The sequence below is a fragment of the Bombus fervidus genome, chromosome 2 (genome assembly GCF_041682495.2).
Source record: "Bombus fervidus isolate BK054 chromosome 2, iyBomFerv1, whole genome shotgun sequence".
Lineage (NCBI taxonomy): Eukaryota > Metazoa > Arthropoda > Insecta > Hymenoptera > Apidae > Bombus > Bombus fervidus.
The window spans coordinates 4,955,160-4,970,386 of record NC_091518.1 but is presented as its reverse complement, the minus strand read 5'-3'; the positions used below and the strand labels follow the sequence as shown (position 1 = coordinate 4,970,386).

Below are 15,227 nucleotides of genomic sequence, written 5' to 3'. Positions count from 1 at the left end.
TCTCCCTCTTCACTATGCGATCATCCCTTGCCGCGAATGTCATACTCGAGTAGAAAGGTGGAGAGCACATTCGTTATTTGTCACTAGTCGATAGTTATCGCTGGACCCAGGTACCACGATATCGCAGGAATCTGGAGGAAAAAGCATTTGAGAGCGGAGAACACGAAGGAAAAGCTACTCGTAGCTCTCGTTCCTTTGAATCACCTTAACGGAAGCGGTTTCTCATAGGAAGCGGAAGCCTCTCGATCGCTTATCCTTTATTTCAGATCCATCAGAGATACGCTAAATGCTCGTTTACAACACAAGCTGTTCGGTACTTGCTAGTTTATCGTGTCTCGACGTGACTAAAAATTTTCGGACCGATGTTTGGCCACGTAGCCGACGCTAAAGACTCGAAACGTTCGTTTATGTTTTCTCCGTTTACGCTATCCATCGATTCTTAGTTCGCTACTGATGCTATTGAGTTTCCGACAAAAACAGCTTGAGAATTTTTTCGGTGAAAAATGATACGCCGCGAGAGCTAAAGTAGCTCGGTTCACGAGGCTACGGTGAATTAGAGGGAGCGCGAATGAACGAGCCGAAGCGAGGTTTCGAGTTGGCAATTGGTTTGCGTTTCGATCGAAAGGAGAATGATCGTTCGTTGGCCGATTCGTGGAAGGACTCGCGTCGTTAGCCGCGGTCGTCTTTGGGAACGCTGGTTGTCGCGAGAGATATGAGTCCGTCGTGCAACCTCTCATTTCCCTCCTACTGCAATCAACGGCATTTAAGCCTGCGTTTCGACCGTTTAAGCATTTAGCTGCTTCCGTCATATCTCAACATATAGCGAGAATTTTTTCGCACTCCGAAGACAACGGCTCCTTGCAACCTGCTTCTCTAGCAAAGGAGCACGCTCGTGAAATTGTGCTTCGTCGCGTTCGGCCAGCTCGCTAAAACGAACTGTACGCACTTTCCGAGGAGTATCGAAATCCGAAACGATAAAGAGACGTCTGCCGGAGAAAAAGTAAAATATTTGTTGTGACTCTGAAGTTGTGTACTTTAGCAAGGGAGAGACATCAACGCCCACGTAGAGCAGACACGTTCGAAGGAACAAAAGCCAACGTTGAAATTCCGTATTGGCAGGAAATAATTGGTTGCACCTAATGAATGAACGCTGTCAAGTCAAGGCAAAGAAGAACCGTAAAAAGGAGCTTAGTAAGAAATCGAGGATTAGTTCACGGAGTGTTCGCGTAACTGCACGATCTTGCGGATCGTTTGTGGGGGGGGGGGCGGAGAAGAGACAGAATTGAATAGATATAGAGGGCGAAGGAGAAAGAGAGACGAATAAGGAAAAGGCGGATACGCCAGGTATACCAAGGTCGTTAACTGGAAGAAAAATTAGCCGTTTGTCCAAGTTCCGTCGAAAGATGGGTCAATCAGATACGAAAACACTTGTCCGGCTAGGCATTGTTCCAAAGTAACAGGTCTCTGGACGATCGTAGACACAGGTATACTTTTGTCCTAATGACCGTTCGTGGAATTCAAAAGTTCACGGTTCCTCGAGTGTTCGACGGGGTGGTCACAATCGTTCACGAGCTCTCCTGCTGCCATTTTCCTCTTGAAAGCCCAGCGCGAGATCACGATTATGTGTTACGGTATTTCTGTGGCGCTAGCTCTCTTCGATATATCTTTAACTTTATCTTCTGCCTTCTCTCGGTCTCAAGTATATCTTGCTCAACGTTGTCGAATAAATTATAATTTCTGAATCTTGGTACCACGAACTTGTTCTAAAGCCACTTTTACCTTTGAACAACCTATTTTACCTGAGTAACAGATACCCAAATGCTATTCCTAACATTTTTCATTTCGTTCATATACACGCATATATCCAATTTCATGCACTCTTCTTTCTTATACCTCAGTTTTATCTTTATTCTAAAATAATATTTACATATCTCATGGACAGAGATTTACCTTATAAGTGAGTAAGCACCTGCTCTTTCGGTTCATATCATTACTGTTCTCGTTGTAGCAAGAAAATATTACCTGCAATTTTCTATTCTTTATATTTTTTGTTATAGAATTTTGTTAAACAATGCGGACTTCGATCGATACCGGGGCGTGGTCATAATCTGTACAAGCATATGCCATTGACTTAACACAGGGTGGTTTTAATTCAAGGCAGTACTATACTGAATCGATAACGTCGCATGTGTCATGAGAATGGTAAGAGGGTCAAGTGACCCCCAAAACGTGAGCATACATTCTGTACCTCGCTGTGCATATATGTACATATGTACATATTCTATTGCCATGTATGCATTTGATCCTTTCACCGCCTGTTTAGACTGTTCCCACTTGCCAAGGTAAAACTGCTGTAACATCTACTTGATGATAAATTTATCACTGATAGTGAATATAATGTTTGAACATATTAAATTTATTTGCTATCTGACGTAAAAAAGCTAATATAGATCTGGCTTGTAAAAATTGAAGTCAATTTAGTATACGGTCATTGCGTTGCATATTTAAAGTAACTTTTTCTATTTTTGTTCTATGTATCTATGTATTTTCATTTGTTTCTAATCTCTGTACTTTGATTTTTATTGTCCATACAATTACTTTTGTTATCTAAAGAAAAATTGTCGATATACAATATATGTGTGATGAAATTAGGTTGGCGTTTGTATATATGATGAATTTGCTAAGAATTAACATCGGTTAAAAATCAACAATAAGTTAGAGAAAAAAAACTATTTATTGGTAATTTTGATAAACGTATGTGTATATATTTGTGAGAACACGTGATAATGTAATAAAGTAAATTTTTTAAAATATAACTTCTATCGGTAAAAGCAAGAAAGGAACCCTTGTAACGAAATGGATTCGTATTGCCATCTATCGCACGAACTGCAAACTTCTACAATGTAATAGAATTGTAAACGCATGAGACATCGACGGAAAAAAGATAATCTTGAATAAATCAGTACCTTTCGGTACTGACCGGTACTATCATTGATTACATACGTCTGTCTTTCCTCATCTATGTACTGTATGTAATGTATGTTTAAATCTTTCTTATAATTGTTGTTGCTTGTTGTTATAACTATCAATATCGTGTTGAATTGATACAAGAAGCGAATTTTAGTGCATTTTATATCAGTGACAATCTTGCTATCCGTCGTTGCAACTACGTACCACGGTAATTTTTGTTATTTGCCGAGATTATTATTGGATTTTCAAATAATCGGTATATATTTCACTTTTATATATGTGTAACGTATATAATGTTCAATATGTTCTCACTTTTATCTCACAGCTGATCGTTAATCATACATAATTGTGATTACTTGTACACGGGGATCCACGGTTATTTATTGGTTAAGTTTTAAGTGAGAATAGAAAATCTTCTGTTGTGTGTCAGATGAAAATTTATACATTTATACTTTCACCAAGGCGATCAAAGTAACGGTAAACAGCAATATTGAGAAAAATTCTCTGTATATGCACTTTTTTTGTATGTGGTCTCATTTAATTAGTGTGATTTCAAGTTTCCGAATATTCTCACTTTTATATTTGAGAAATTTTCATTTTTATAGTTTTCTTTTTGTGAAGAGTATTTCGACGTTACAATTTTCGCGTATGCAATTATAATATTAGAAATAAAGAGAATATAGTGTTATTTCGAGTAAACATATTGGTTTTTAATTCGTTGAATCAGCAATTCCAATTGTTAGTGATGCAAGTATGTGACACGATCTAATCAGTATATTTTCCGCGTAAATACCTATTACGACAACTTTCTCATTGAAACATCTGTTGCACGTATGCTACATTAGTGGTTCATACTTTTTCAACGAAACGTGGTAAATCGATAAGATATTGTTTAATTGACTATAATATAACATTATTTTCAACTAATTCGTGTATTATTTTCATTCTTATTTTGTTCAGTAAATAATCAATCGATCAATAATTTTTATCTTTACTTATGGTCTACAATTCTTTTTGGTAGAAAGATGAAGTACTTCCTGTTATTTCTTCTAATAACTGTGACAGTTCAATGGTCAGTTGCACCACCCGTTAATCAAAAAAGCAAAGATTATGATAATAAAAATGAAGTTGAAAACATAGAACCAATGGTAAGTTTCTTACAATGAAGATAATTTTTTATTTTATAAACAATATTCATAGCAAAAGTCTTTTACATAGGTAGACATGGAATATCGTAGATACCTAATGGAAGTAGTTCAGGTGTTAGAGAGTGATCCTGATTTTCAAAAGAAGTTGGAGGAAGCAGATGAAGCAGATATACGTGTAATTTGCAAGAAATAATATTATATTACAATTGAATTTAAAGAATACAATTCATGTTGCTATATGTATTTGTAACTTATTTTTTCATTAGACAGGAAAGATAGCCGATCAACTACAATTTGTGAACCATAATATTAGGACAAGATTAGATGAAATAAAGAGAGACGAACTAGAAAGATTAAGACATCTTGCGACAAAAGAAAATGAATTAAAGAATGGTTTAGATATTGAACATTTAAAAATACCTGAACATTTAGATCATACTAATACACGTACATTTGAGGTCCAGGATCTAAAGAAATTAATTGCTAAGGTAATGCATTGTTAGTATTGTACAAGTTTAACAGATATAAATATGTTAATTGTTCTTTTATACAGACTACTGAAGATTTAGCAAAAGCTGATAGGAGGAGGCGTGAGGAATTTAAACGACACGAAATGGAGAAGAAATACGAAGAACAAGAAAAGTTAAAACGTAATTATTATAAATTAAATGTGTATTGATTATTTATGATAATAATATATTCTTATGTATTCTGTTTTATTACAGATATGAACGACGCAGAAAAAAAGAAGTATGAGCAAGATCTACAAGCAATGAAGGAAAAGCAGAAAAAACACGAACCTGTAAGTTGTAAATATAAATGATTTAATATTCTACTGATATACACGTATTTCTATTGTCTCTTCCATTTTGCACTTTACAGGTACATCATCCAGGAAGTAAACAACAACTAGAGGAAGTATGGGAAAAACAAGATCATATGGAAAGCGAAGACTTTAACCCTAGAACATTTTTTTTCTTTCATGGTATTATATCTTTATTTTATATTTATTTTTATAGTCTTATACATTTTGTGTAATTTATAAAAATTAATACCCTAGATATTGATGGTAATGGAGTATGGGATCAAGATGAAGTTAAAGCTTTATTTTTGAAAGAATTGGATAAACTTTATGCTCAAGGAGCACCTCAAGAGGATTTATTAAAACGAGCTGAGGAGATGGAAAGAATGAGGGAACATGTATTCAATGAGGCCGACCTTAACAAAGACGGTCTTATTAGGTTTGTATATATATATTTTATATATTTTGAATAACATTAGTTACTTCATGTTATTGTCGTAGTTATGAAGAATTTTTGGAACAAACAAAGAAACCAAATTTTCAACAAGATGAGGGGTGGCAGGGATTAGATGAACAACAAATTTACACTCAGGAAGAATTTGAAGCTTTTGAAAGATACAAGCAAGAGGAAATACAAAAAATGATTGCCCAAGGAATGGTAAGTATAATATAGTAAAAATCATTGTTATGGTTAGCTATCACGTTTTTTGCAATGATTATGCATATTATGTTGTTAATGCTTATTTATCCTTGTTTGATTAACTTGTTTCTTTCTAACGTATATCTTCCATTAGTACTATGAATGAATTAATGACCCTAGAAAATTAAAAATAATTTCATTGAATATTTCTGCTTTAAACGAACGTTGTTAAAATTTTTATATATTTTTCTTTAAAATAAGAATTATGTTATATATATATGTACTTCACCTAATGTGATGCAAAAGCATTTATTGTATACGTATACATTATGTACATGTATGTAAGTTGCGGCAAAAGAAAAATCACTGGGTAGTGAACTGGATCGATTCTTACTTAATTTCGGAACTTAGAATAATATTGATGGTGTCGAAAGGTTTAAAAATTATGGAAATGCCAAGGTTATTGTCTTTGGTATATAATGTTATTTAGTCAAATGCGGATGTCAAAGTTGTGCTATTGAAGGTTTGGAGGTGTCATTGAAGCATGATTAAAGCACGGTCCATTGAAATAATGTCGTTGACAAAAGTCAAAAGTCAATTGGAGGTTGTGGGAGCAGTCGCAATCGTGCTATTTGAATTTGTCACTTGGGAACTTTGAAGTGGCATCAAAGTTATTTCGTTATCGCTTCTACATTTTTATACATATATAGGGTGTTCGGCGAAATGGTGTGCACGATTTTTGAAGCATTACCGTTAACAAAAAGAATGTTGTAACAAACATTGATGTGTTTCGAATTGGTTACAAATTGCAATACTTAAAGTCGTTAAAAAATGCTTCTTTCTATAAAAACATTAAGACCAGCTTGATTTTTGTAAATGGCATAGTATCAAGACAAGTACAACGATCTATAATATTATGACCTTTAGATGACCTTGAGTCAGAAATTTTAAATTCATTAATTCATAAGAACATTAACGTGTGAAATTTGGTTTAATAAGGCGCTAGATCAGATGTATACAATCACGTTTGTGCTCTCAACAAACCTCGATTTGTTTTTTATAGAAAGAAGCATTTTTTGGCGATTTTAAGTATTGCAATTTGTAGTTGATTAAAAAGAGATCAACTTGTGTTCGAAACATTTTTTTATTACATTATCGGAAATGCTTCAAAAATCGTGCATACCATTTCACTAAACACCCTATATATAATTTTTTAATACTCTTCTACATAACATAGTATTTGCAAAAATGTATCTAACGTAAGCAAAGAAGAAAGGTTAATTATATATATTTTTGTTTGATCAGAGTAATGAACTTGGAAGCCGCAGCAGTTTATACGTTGATACGTTGATGTGACAAATTGTTTATTGTAAAGAAAGCATTATGTAAGCAATTAATCCGCTTTTATTTGTAGAAAAACATTTGTATAATGTGTATAATAGTATTTCCGCTTATTATTTTAACTAAATTTACGGATAGGAAGGAGTACATATATACATATACCGTAGTGTATTACGTTACCAGTGATTAGGTTTTATTCACTCATTTAATCTGTCTGTTTTTTAAAAAGCATTGTTTGTAGTGTTTTTGTAATGGATAATAATTAGCTTGTGCACTTTTTATTGCTGTTATTAGCGACCACCACACCCAGGTAGTATACCGGCACAGTCCGAGCCGGTAAGTATTCTTAGTTTATCAAAAAAAGAAGATATATAGTACATGTATATATGTTTTATTTAATGTAAATATAAAGTATGGTTTCAAAGCTTTTCTTTGACGCTTAATGATCTAATATAATAAAAAGAAACTTAAAAAAATATTATTTTAACATGTCGAATTATTAAAAATTGAAATTAGATAATGTGAATATATTGTAAAAGTAATTTTACTGATATCTTTTAGTTTCCACCACAATATGGGCAAGGACCAGTTGCTCCTGGATTAGTTCCTCCCCAAGTAGATCCAAATCAAAATATGCTTCATCAACAATTCCAAGACCAAAGTCATCAACAGTATCAACAGCAGCCACAGATTGTAGTTCCTCAGCAACATGGTCAAATTCCTCAACAACAGCAACAACAGTTTCAAGGACAGCTACCATCGAATCAGCAATATCAGGTACTTCAAAATCAAATCCCTGTTCAGCAAGTACACCCTGGAGCGGTACCGGTTCAACAAGGGCAGCAAAATCAGCCTTTAGTTCAACAGCAACATCAAGCTCCAAATTTTCAACAACAATATCAAGCTCCAAATTTTCAACAACAACATCAAGCTCCAAATTTTCAACAACAACCTCAAGTTCCAAATTTTCAACAACAGCAAAACATAGTAAATCAAGTACCACAAAATATTCAGACGAACGCCGTGCCACAAAAACATAGTTCAAATCAAGCAGATTCACAACCCGCACAAGCGCCCGCCCAACAAGAAGTTAATAGAAACAAAATTCCAGTTCACGAGAAAGTATAATTACGTCTTCAAGTCGACAAGACTATAAGATTTAATTTGACAAGAGTACGCTCTCAATTTTTCAAAGAATTGAACTTTGTCATTTTAGAGTATTTTTTATATCTTTCGCTGTTATTTTATTCATTGATTGTAACATCTGTATGATCGTACACACAACACGCTCATCACAGAAGCCGGATAACTTATCGTGAAATGCAAATAAAATTATTTCCAAGAAAAATAGACGTATTAAAAAAAAAATTTATTTGCTGCCTTAGTACTTTACGAAGTAATAATTCATTGTCTTTTTGGTGCAGAACCTTCGTTTTTATCAAGAATATGTAATCGTTGGAACATCGCGTGCATCGAAAGATAAAGAATATAGGAGGGGTTGCTGTGCGATTCAGTGAAAAAGATCATATTTAATTTCTCATATTTATTATTGCATACTGTTTATGTTAGTATATTACTTAGATATATGTGCCAAATAGCAACTTAAATATATGATTGCGTGATTCATCTGTTTGTTTCACCCGTCAAGCACGGATAGGTAGGTAGGTGGGTAGGTAGGTAGGTAGGTAATGTAACGCTTACTCCACTATATATAAGGTGTATTTATAATTATAGCATATGTTGGTAGAACGTCATCTTACATGCTAATCGGTAATAAATAAAAGAGGAATTCGTAATTGGTGACGGGTTTTGCTTGCATCCGTGACTAAAGAAAACTATTTCCAAAGCCTCGTATCCGAGGTGTTTGGAAGAAAACGGAAACAAACGTCGCTTCGCGATTTGTCACGGGTACACACACATATTTCGAGCGTTTTCTTAAAGACACGCGCGCAACTATTCGTATAGTGTGTCGGTTTAATCAATTCGACTATCTACTGAAAAAGAAATACTTTGTTTTAATGTAAATAGAAACAATAGTAACTACAAACTATCGCCATCTGCAAAGAAACTTGCGCTTGTCGTCGTTCTTGGACAGCGAGCGTCTTCTACTGTAAGCTGCGCGACGATTTCGAACGAATCGATTGAGATTAGAAACTGAAACGAAGACAGTTAGACAATTCGGTTTGCAGAATCAGGCGATCGAAGCTGAAAGGCGATAGAAACGTGTATGTAACAGCCGTTATAACGATTCGGAGACATTCTAAATTTTGAGGTAAGAGCTGGTCGGAAATTGCTACGATCAACTTCGATCGCGAGACTGCATTACCTGATCCTTTTCGATTTCGCTCCTAATTATCGCGAGACACTGGTCACGTGAAGCCATACGCGCTCCACAACTTTATTTGCAATTGCTTTCAAAAATATTTATCGTACCAAAAGAACGCCTTTCTATCTGTTACTGCATCGACCAATGCCTCGTTAGCGCACTATGGCGGTAAATTCAAATGAAACAGAGGCTCGGATCTTAAATTACATAAAATACCTTTACGACCGGACAAATAAATATATTACAGGTTACGATAATAAAGATGAACTTTGTCGTATAATAATGTTGCATCCTTTCTATTTACAGTGAACGCGCGGTTGTGCATGTTTGTCGCGTAATATACTGTGTGTTCTCCTTTAGTGTACTTGTTCCAAGAATATATTCCTTTGCTTTCAATTTTGTTTTGTCCGTCGCTATTTCTCTTTCGTTCGTACGTTTACATCTTTCTCATACTCTTTTCTCATACTTTCTTCGTCTTTCTTATACCTTCCTTTCTTACTTTTTCTTTATCCTATCATTCAATAACTTAACTCTTTCCATTTTCCCCCTGTCTACGTTTCCTTAGACGTTTTCTTAGACGTGTACGTAGACGTGTACGTAGACGTGTATGAGCACATGTACGTGTTTTGTGTCATGTGTGTACGTGGCCGTGTGTGTGTGCCTGTCTGTCTGTGTGCGTGCGCGTGTATGTATGTAAGTGGATGAAGTGGTGGGGTGCAGTTGTGTTCGTGGACGCGTTGTGTCGGATATTGGCTCACGGCCGGGGATGTATACGATTAAATAATCGGATTCCGAAAAATGTGCGGTTTCTATTGTTCGACTAATAGTTTCTGTAAATTAGGATGCCACCTAGTTTAGTCTTGAATGTTTAGTCGTTACCGCAGCAGAGAAACGTGAATCGAACCGGGCCGTTCCTTGGTGTTTCTCGATCGCGTTCCTTCCGCTGTCGTAACGTCCCTCCGATAAACGCAGTTACGTGTTACATCCTGTAAACTAGTCGTAAATCGCGGATACGGGGATTACTACGCTTCATTATCGTTTTACTCTTACGGTTTGCTTGAATTCTCTTCGGTGTTTCCTTTTTCCTTTCGTGTACAAGTGTGGCGCGTATGTCGGGTCGATCGTTATTATAATAAGACATTACATCTCGAAGCTAAGGCGAAAATAAAGGAAAGATTCGGCGCGTGCGTAATACATTTCAGATCCTGTTTCGCATATTCTTTAATTCTCATAGAACGAACGTTGAAAATTTGTTTTACAACTGCAGCCGAGTATTAGTTGCCTCGCGGCCAAACGCGTCTCGCTCGCCAACTTTTCCACGCTCTCCTCCGTTCTCGAGACTCGCGTGGATCCTCGCTATATAAGTAATTTCTACAGATGCGGATCTGCCGCGACTTTCCACCGTTTCGATCGATCTTACTGGCGGTTACATTCTTCCACACGGATTCGCAAAGCGTACGTTCGCTTAGGAAATCGGGAAACATGTACGCGCAAGACGGATCGAGAAGACGGAAAACTCGGGAGATCGATCGATAAGCGAGTGAAACGTACACAAGCCACGAGGACAAATGGGTGGAGGTTTTTATCGAAAGTAGTATACTAGCGTCACGCCCGTCCGTCCTTATGTTGCCTCGATAAAAATTCTAAGAGCTACTTTGTCTTCGACTCTAAGATCCTTACTTTTGTCTAACTTAATTCTCCCCGTGAACTTTTGTTTCGTCCTCGACGACGTTTGAACGGAAAACTGCATCATCATATCTTCCTTCAACGTAAAACGTATCCAGCAGCAATCTTATAGCGTCAATATATCAATTTATGTATATATATATTTTTTTTGTCTCATATATATTTACTTTACTTTGTGTCCTATATCAATAATAGCGTATTAGATGCATTTTTTTTCTTCACTTATACCTTATGTATGTAATATAAGTATCTTTGTTTTTCTTCATCTGTTCACAGATATATCAAAATGCGTAAACGAAAGATTCTCGAAATATCCGTTCCCTCTGATAATTCAGTTACACGCTCTCCCCTCCCCCTCCCCCCGCTCCCCACTCTCCGTTTAACCATCCATTTCCGTTCTTTCGTACAAGCGAATCGAAAAGAAACGTTTACGAGAATATGCCATTCAGGGTATTACCGGTGGTGGGTTGATCCAAAACAGAAATTTTGTCGGGTTTGCTTGTAGATTCTGTACATTCGCTCTACACGCACACAAAAGATTCGTAGACACATTGCGTAATCGACAGGAAAAATTTCCGATCCGTTCCGATCCGATCCGATCCGATCCGATCCGATTCGACCCGAATCAATTTCATCGGTCGGCATCGATACGAATCGGTCGAGATCGGATCGATCGTACAGTTGAAAAGTAAAAAGAAAAATTTTCGCAAAATATTCGAGTTCCTCCTTTGATTCTATCCTCGACTATAACCGTGCTGTTTAATCTTCGCAGAAATCGCGCAGCGTCGCCAAGACTTCGAGACGAGACGAAGAGAATATGTACGTACTAAGAAGAAATGTTTATTTTACGCAACGTCCCCACAAATAATTCCTTGTATCTTTATCATCTGTACTTTGTTTTCCGGTTTTCTTTGTTCCGTCTTTTTTTTTTTTTTGTCTCTTTTGCATTTCTTTTCCACTTCTGTCGCAAATGATTCATTTGGTGATGCGAAATTTCGAATGACTTTTCATCACGTACAAGTGGTCACGGTCTACGGGACACGTTAAATTTTTTTTGTTTGGAAGGCACTTGCTACTTTTTTTTTTATACAATATTAATTTTAATCTTTTCCACATTCTCGCCTGTTCACATGCCCCATCCTTTTCTCTCGCACACTCTCTCCCTAACCCCTCTGTCTTTCGGCTAATTCTTTCTCGCAATTTCGTTCGCGGCTCTTTGAATTATATTTCTTCCTTTCTCCTTCCAATCCCATCTCCTCGCTTTGACTCACGAATTTCTTTTGCTCCGCCCTGCCGCTGGTTTCGTTCAAATTTACCTTCTCGTTGAACACATTAAGCCTAAATCGTAATAAAATCTTTTAAATTCGCGATCCTCTTTTCCTTTTCTTTTTCCGTTTCATTTTTTTCCCCTGAATCGATCGCTCTCTCGCGCGTCGTTCCGATTTTCACGAAAAATAAAACGCGTTCGATCGCACTTTTTCTCGTCGACCGAGCGCTCGAATATTTTCACCCAAAAATCTTTCGTATCAAGAATAACGCGTTTTAGAGTTTTCCCGAATTAATTTTCTAATCGCCGATAATTAACTTGCTAATCGATTCCTCCCGAAACTTTCGTACGAACCGTTTAAAGCTTTCGTAGGGGAGTGGCGCGAGAACAACGTTTTCCAGAAAGTTGCCTAAACAACGTATAACACGATGGACAGCCTATACGCCCCATTTTCTTTTTTTTCGAGCAAAAGCGAAAAGCGATGGTCTTTTCCTTTTACAGAAGGCCACTTCGAATTTTTTTTTTTTTTGTTTTGTTTACTTTTTAATACTTACAAAGAGTCACTCCAGAACCAGTGTGCCAACTTTAAAAAATTTGCTTTTTTTCTTGTTTAGAAAGTTTCGTTCTCTCTGTCACACGCGCTCCTTTCTTTCTCTCTGTCTCTTCCGTTCCATTCGCTCTCTCATTCTTCCCCATCCTGTCCATTTCTCACTTTCTCTCTGTCTTCCCCCTCTTTCTGTTCCTAGGATGACTAGGTTCGATACGAACTCGCTCGTACTTAGACGTCGCACGAAATCTCTGAACGGCGGTTCGTGGCTAGAACGATCGAGGAGTAGACGCGAATCATTTGTGAAAGAAATTCCGAGCTGAATTGGCTTGACAGCGTGCGATCGACCGGCTAGAATTCGAACGATTCCGCAAAGGAATCGGTTCGTTTCGACGACTACTCGACTCGTGTCGTTCTTCGATTGTCGAGGATCGAGGGTGTTCTCGCGAAAAGTCGTACGCGTAACATGTAAAATTTTGAAAAATAGCACGATCTTTCCGAAAAAAACATTCACTCGCACGTATCACGCTCACACGTTCGATTCGCTCAGTCAGATGCTCGCGTTCGTCCGCTTTCAATGTTAACACAGGCACACGGCGCTCGCGCGTCTATCCACATTTTCTCTTGTTCCAAATTCAATGAATTTCACGGTAGTGTCGTCATTAATTTTTCGTTCCCTAATCTCTAAACCTTATAATTTTTATACTTGGCATACCCCAAATATGGCAGGAAGGCAATCATTACACTTAATAAAGTACAGCAATCGGTTTTGTTCTCCCTTTTGCGTGCTAACGCGTACGCACTAGTCGAACAACTTTTGTTTCTCTTTCGTTCCGTAGAGATTTCGAACGTCGACGTTGTCTCGATCGACGAACAGTCGCAAAGCGAATTTTGTACATCTCTTTCGCTTTCGTAAGATTATTCATCATTATTCTTCTCTTTTTCCCTTTCCTTTTTTTTTTCTTTTTTTTTTCACTTCGGAAGCGCAACGTTTCTCGAATCGATCGTCCGTTTTACGAACGGCTGTAATTCCACCAGTCTCGTCTTGCTTTGCAGCGTTTCGATGCGATCTACATGTGGAACCGCGTTACGAGAAATCCACGGTATTTTCTCAATCCGTCTGTACGGACGTTGCTTCCAACGTTCGGCGAGTCCCGACGAGCTGTATATGTCGATCCACGCGAATACTGGCTCGTGCCACGAGATCGCTTCCCAATTACTATACATTTGGCATATTAAACGTACGGTTATCGTATATGCATAGATATATAAATCTCGAGTGTAAGCGCGTGTCCGTGCAGCACACTCGCGTCCACGCTTTTGCGCGCAGTCGGGTGCTTCGTAACGAGCTCCGATCGAGCAAAGTTAGCTACGGAACGTTTTCTTAAAATAGGCGGCCTTCGAGACTGCGTCGGAATCGGTCGAGCAATCACGATCGATGCTCGAGGTCGGTAGGGAGGATTTGGCTTGAGATTCGAGGATCGAGGATCGAGGATCGAGGATCGAGGATCGAGAATCGAGGATCAGGGGATCGAGCATCGATCGTGGCTGCTCCACTCGGTTTCGCTTTTCCCATGGCTCCTTCTCTCTCGATCGTTTCCCTTTCCCCTCCCCTCCCCTCCCCACCCCGTTTTGATTGTAAAACTCGAACGATCTTCGCGCGAGATCGCTCTGGTATACTGCGGTATCGTCGCGAGGACGAATGGTCGGAATACGGACCGTTCGAGGCTGGAAGCACGGTGCTCGATTCGCCGTCGCCGTGTCGATTACGCGATCGCGCTCCGACGAATCGATCACCGCGGTTATACTTTCGAATAATCCGTACAGCGAGCGTCGCCTCCTCGCAGATTCGCTTCTGCGAGAAGCGTCGACGAGAAGCCTTTTGTTAGGATCCCGATGGAAGTGAGACGCTGTTCTGCCGATCCAACGGGCAACGATCAGCTCGTTCGATTTCGAGCTTGTCGCGCTTACTATTCGCAACGCGAGTCGGTTAGCGGCTCCAGCTTAACGGGAATTTTGTCTTTGTCCTTGAGTCCATGAGGACTCTTTACGAGATCCGCGATGTCCTCCTGGAAGAGATTCTCCGGTCGTGGGCTGACGAAGCTTCGCGCCGGCTTGTACGTCATACCGCTCACGCCGATCCCGACTTCCACGCTGCTAGGTATGTGTCCAGGATCCATCAGAGGGCCGAGCGGACTCGCCAGAGGACTCTCCATCGGGCTCTCTGGTGGACCACCGGAGCCTGGACTGGCCAAGCCCAAATTTAACGGCGAGTTTCCGTTGTTCCCGCCGCCTCCGCCGCTACCGTTGTTACTCCCAATAACCGGTGTACCGCTGTTGTTGCTGTTGTGGTGATGCTGGCTGGCTTGCATCGCTGCCTGCAGATTCGACGAGAGGCTCGTCGACAGATTCGTCGACAGGTTTGTTGCCATCATATCGTGTTGCTGCGAGTGCGCCGCCGCTACCATGCTGCACATTTGATGTCGCAGTCCTACGTCAA

At 38.6% G+C, this 15,227-nt stretch overlaps 3 protein-coding genes across 4 annotated transcripts in view; 1 reads left to right on the top strand and 2 right to left on the bottom strand.

Moving 5' to 3' along the window:
- Wus (TM2 and DnaJ domain-containing protein wurst) overlaps window positions 1–15,227 on the bottom strand; it is a 261,802-nt gene that overhangs the window by 8,665 nt on the left and 237,910 nt on the right. The gene's annotated exons all lie outside the window — the stretch shown is intronic.
- On the top strand, window positions 2,954–8,072 carry Nucb1 (Nucleobindin 1). Its single transcript, XM_072013320.1, has 12 exons — window positions 2,954–3,178; window positions 3,296–3,447; window positions 3,992–4,118; window positions 4,189–4,293; window positions 4,385–4,606; window positions 4,672–4,768; window positions 4,844–4,920; window positions 5,001–5,103; window positions 5,179–5,359; window positions 5,422–5,578; window positions 7,196–7,237; window positions 7,463–8,072. The coding sequence occupies exons 3-12, from the start codon at window positions 3,996–3,998 to the stop codon at window positions 8,027–8,029; spliced, it is 1,674 nt and encodes a 557-aa protein (XP_071869421.1). The 5' UTR covers window positions 2,954–3,178; window positions 3,296–3,447; window positions 3,992–3,995; the 3' UTR covers window positions 8,030–8,072.
- The window catches only part of LOC139992388 (protein bric-a-brac 2), a 171,151-nt gene continuing 164,353 nt past the window's right edge, over window positions 8,430–15,227 (bottom strand). For both annotated transcript variants that reach the window (XM_072013183.1, XM_072013191.1), the window contains one exon: window positions 8,430–15,218. In XM_072013183.1, coding sequence (XP_071869284.1) covers window positions 14,698–15,218 — 521 coding nt within the window. In that variant the 3' untranslated portion in view covers window positions 8,430–14,697. The remainder of the gene's footprint in view (window positions 15,219–15,227) is intronic.

What these genes read in the sequence shown, in the direction of transcription:
- Nucb1 (XM_072013320.1), top strand. Translation starts at nt 3,996, where the DNA reads ATGAAGTACTTCCTGTTATTTCTTCTAATAACTGTGACAGTTCAATGG. An exon ending in TAAAGAAATTAATTGCTAAG is followed by an intron (nt 4,607 to 4,671) that starts GTAATGCATTGT and finishes TCTTTTATACAG; the next exon opens with ACTACTGAAGATTTAGCAAA. An exon ending in AGAACAAGAAAAGTTAAAAC is followed by an intron (nt 4,769 to 4,843) that starts GTAATTATTATA and finishes GTTTTATTACAG; the next exon opens with ATATGAACGACGCAGAAAAA.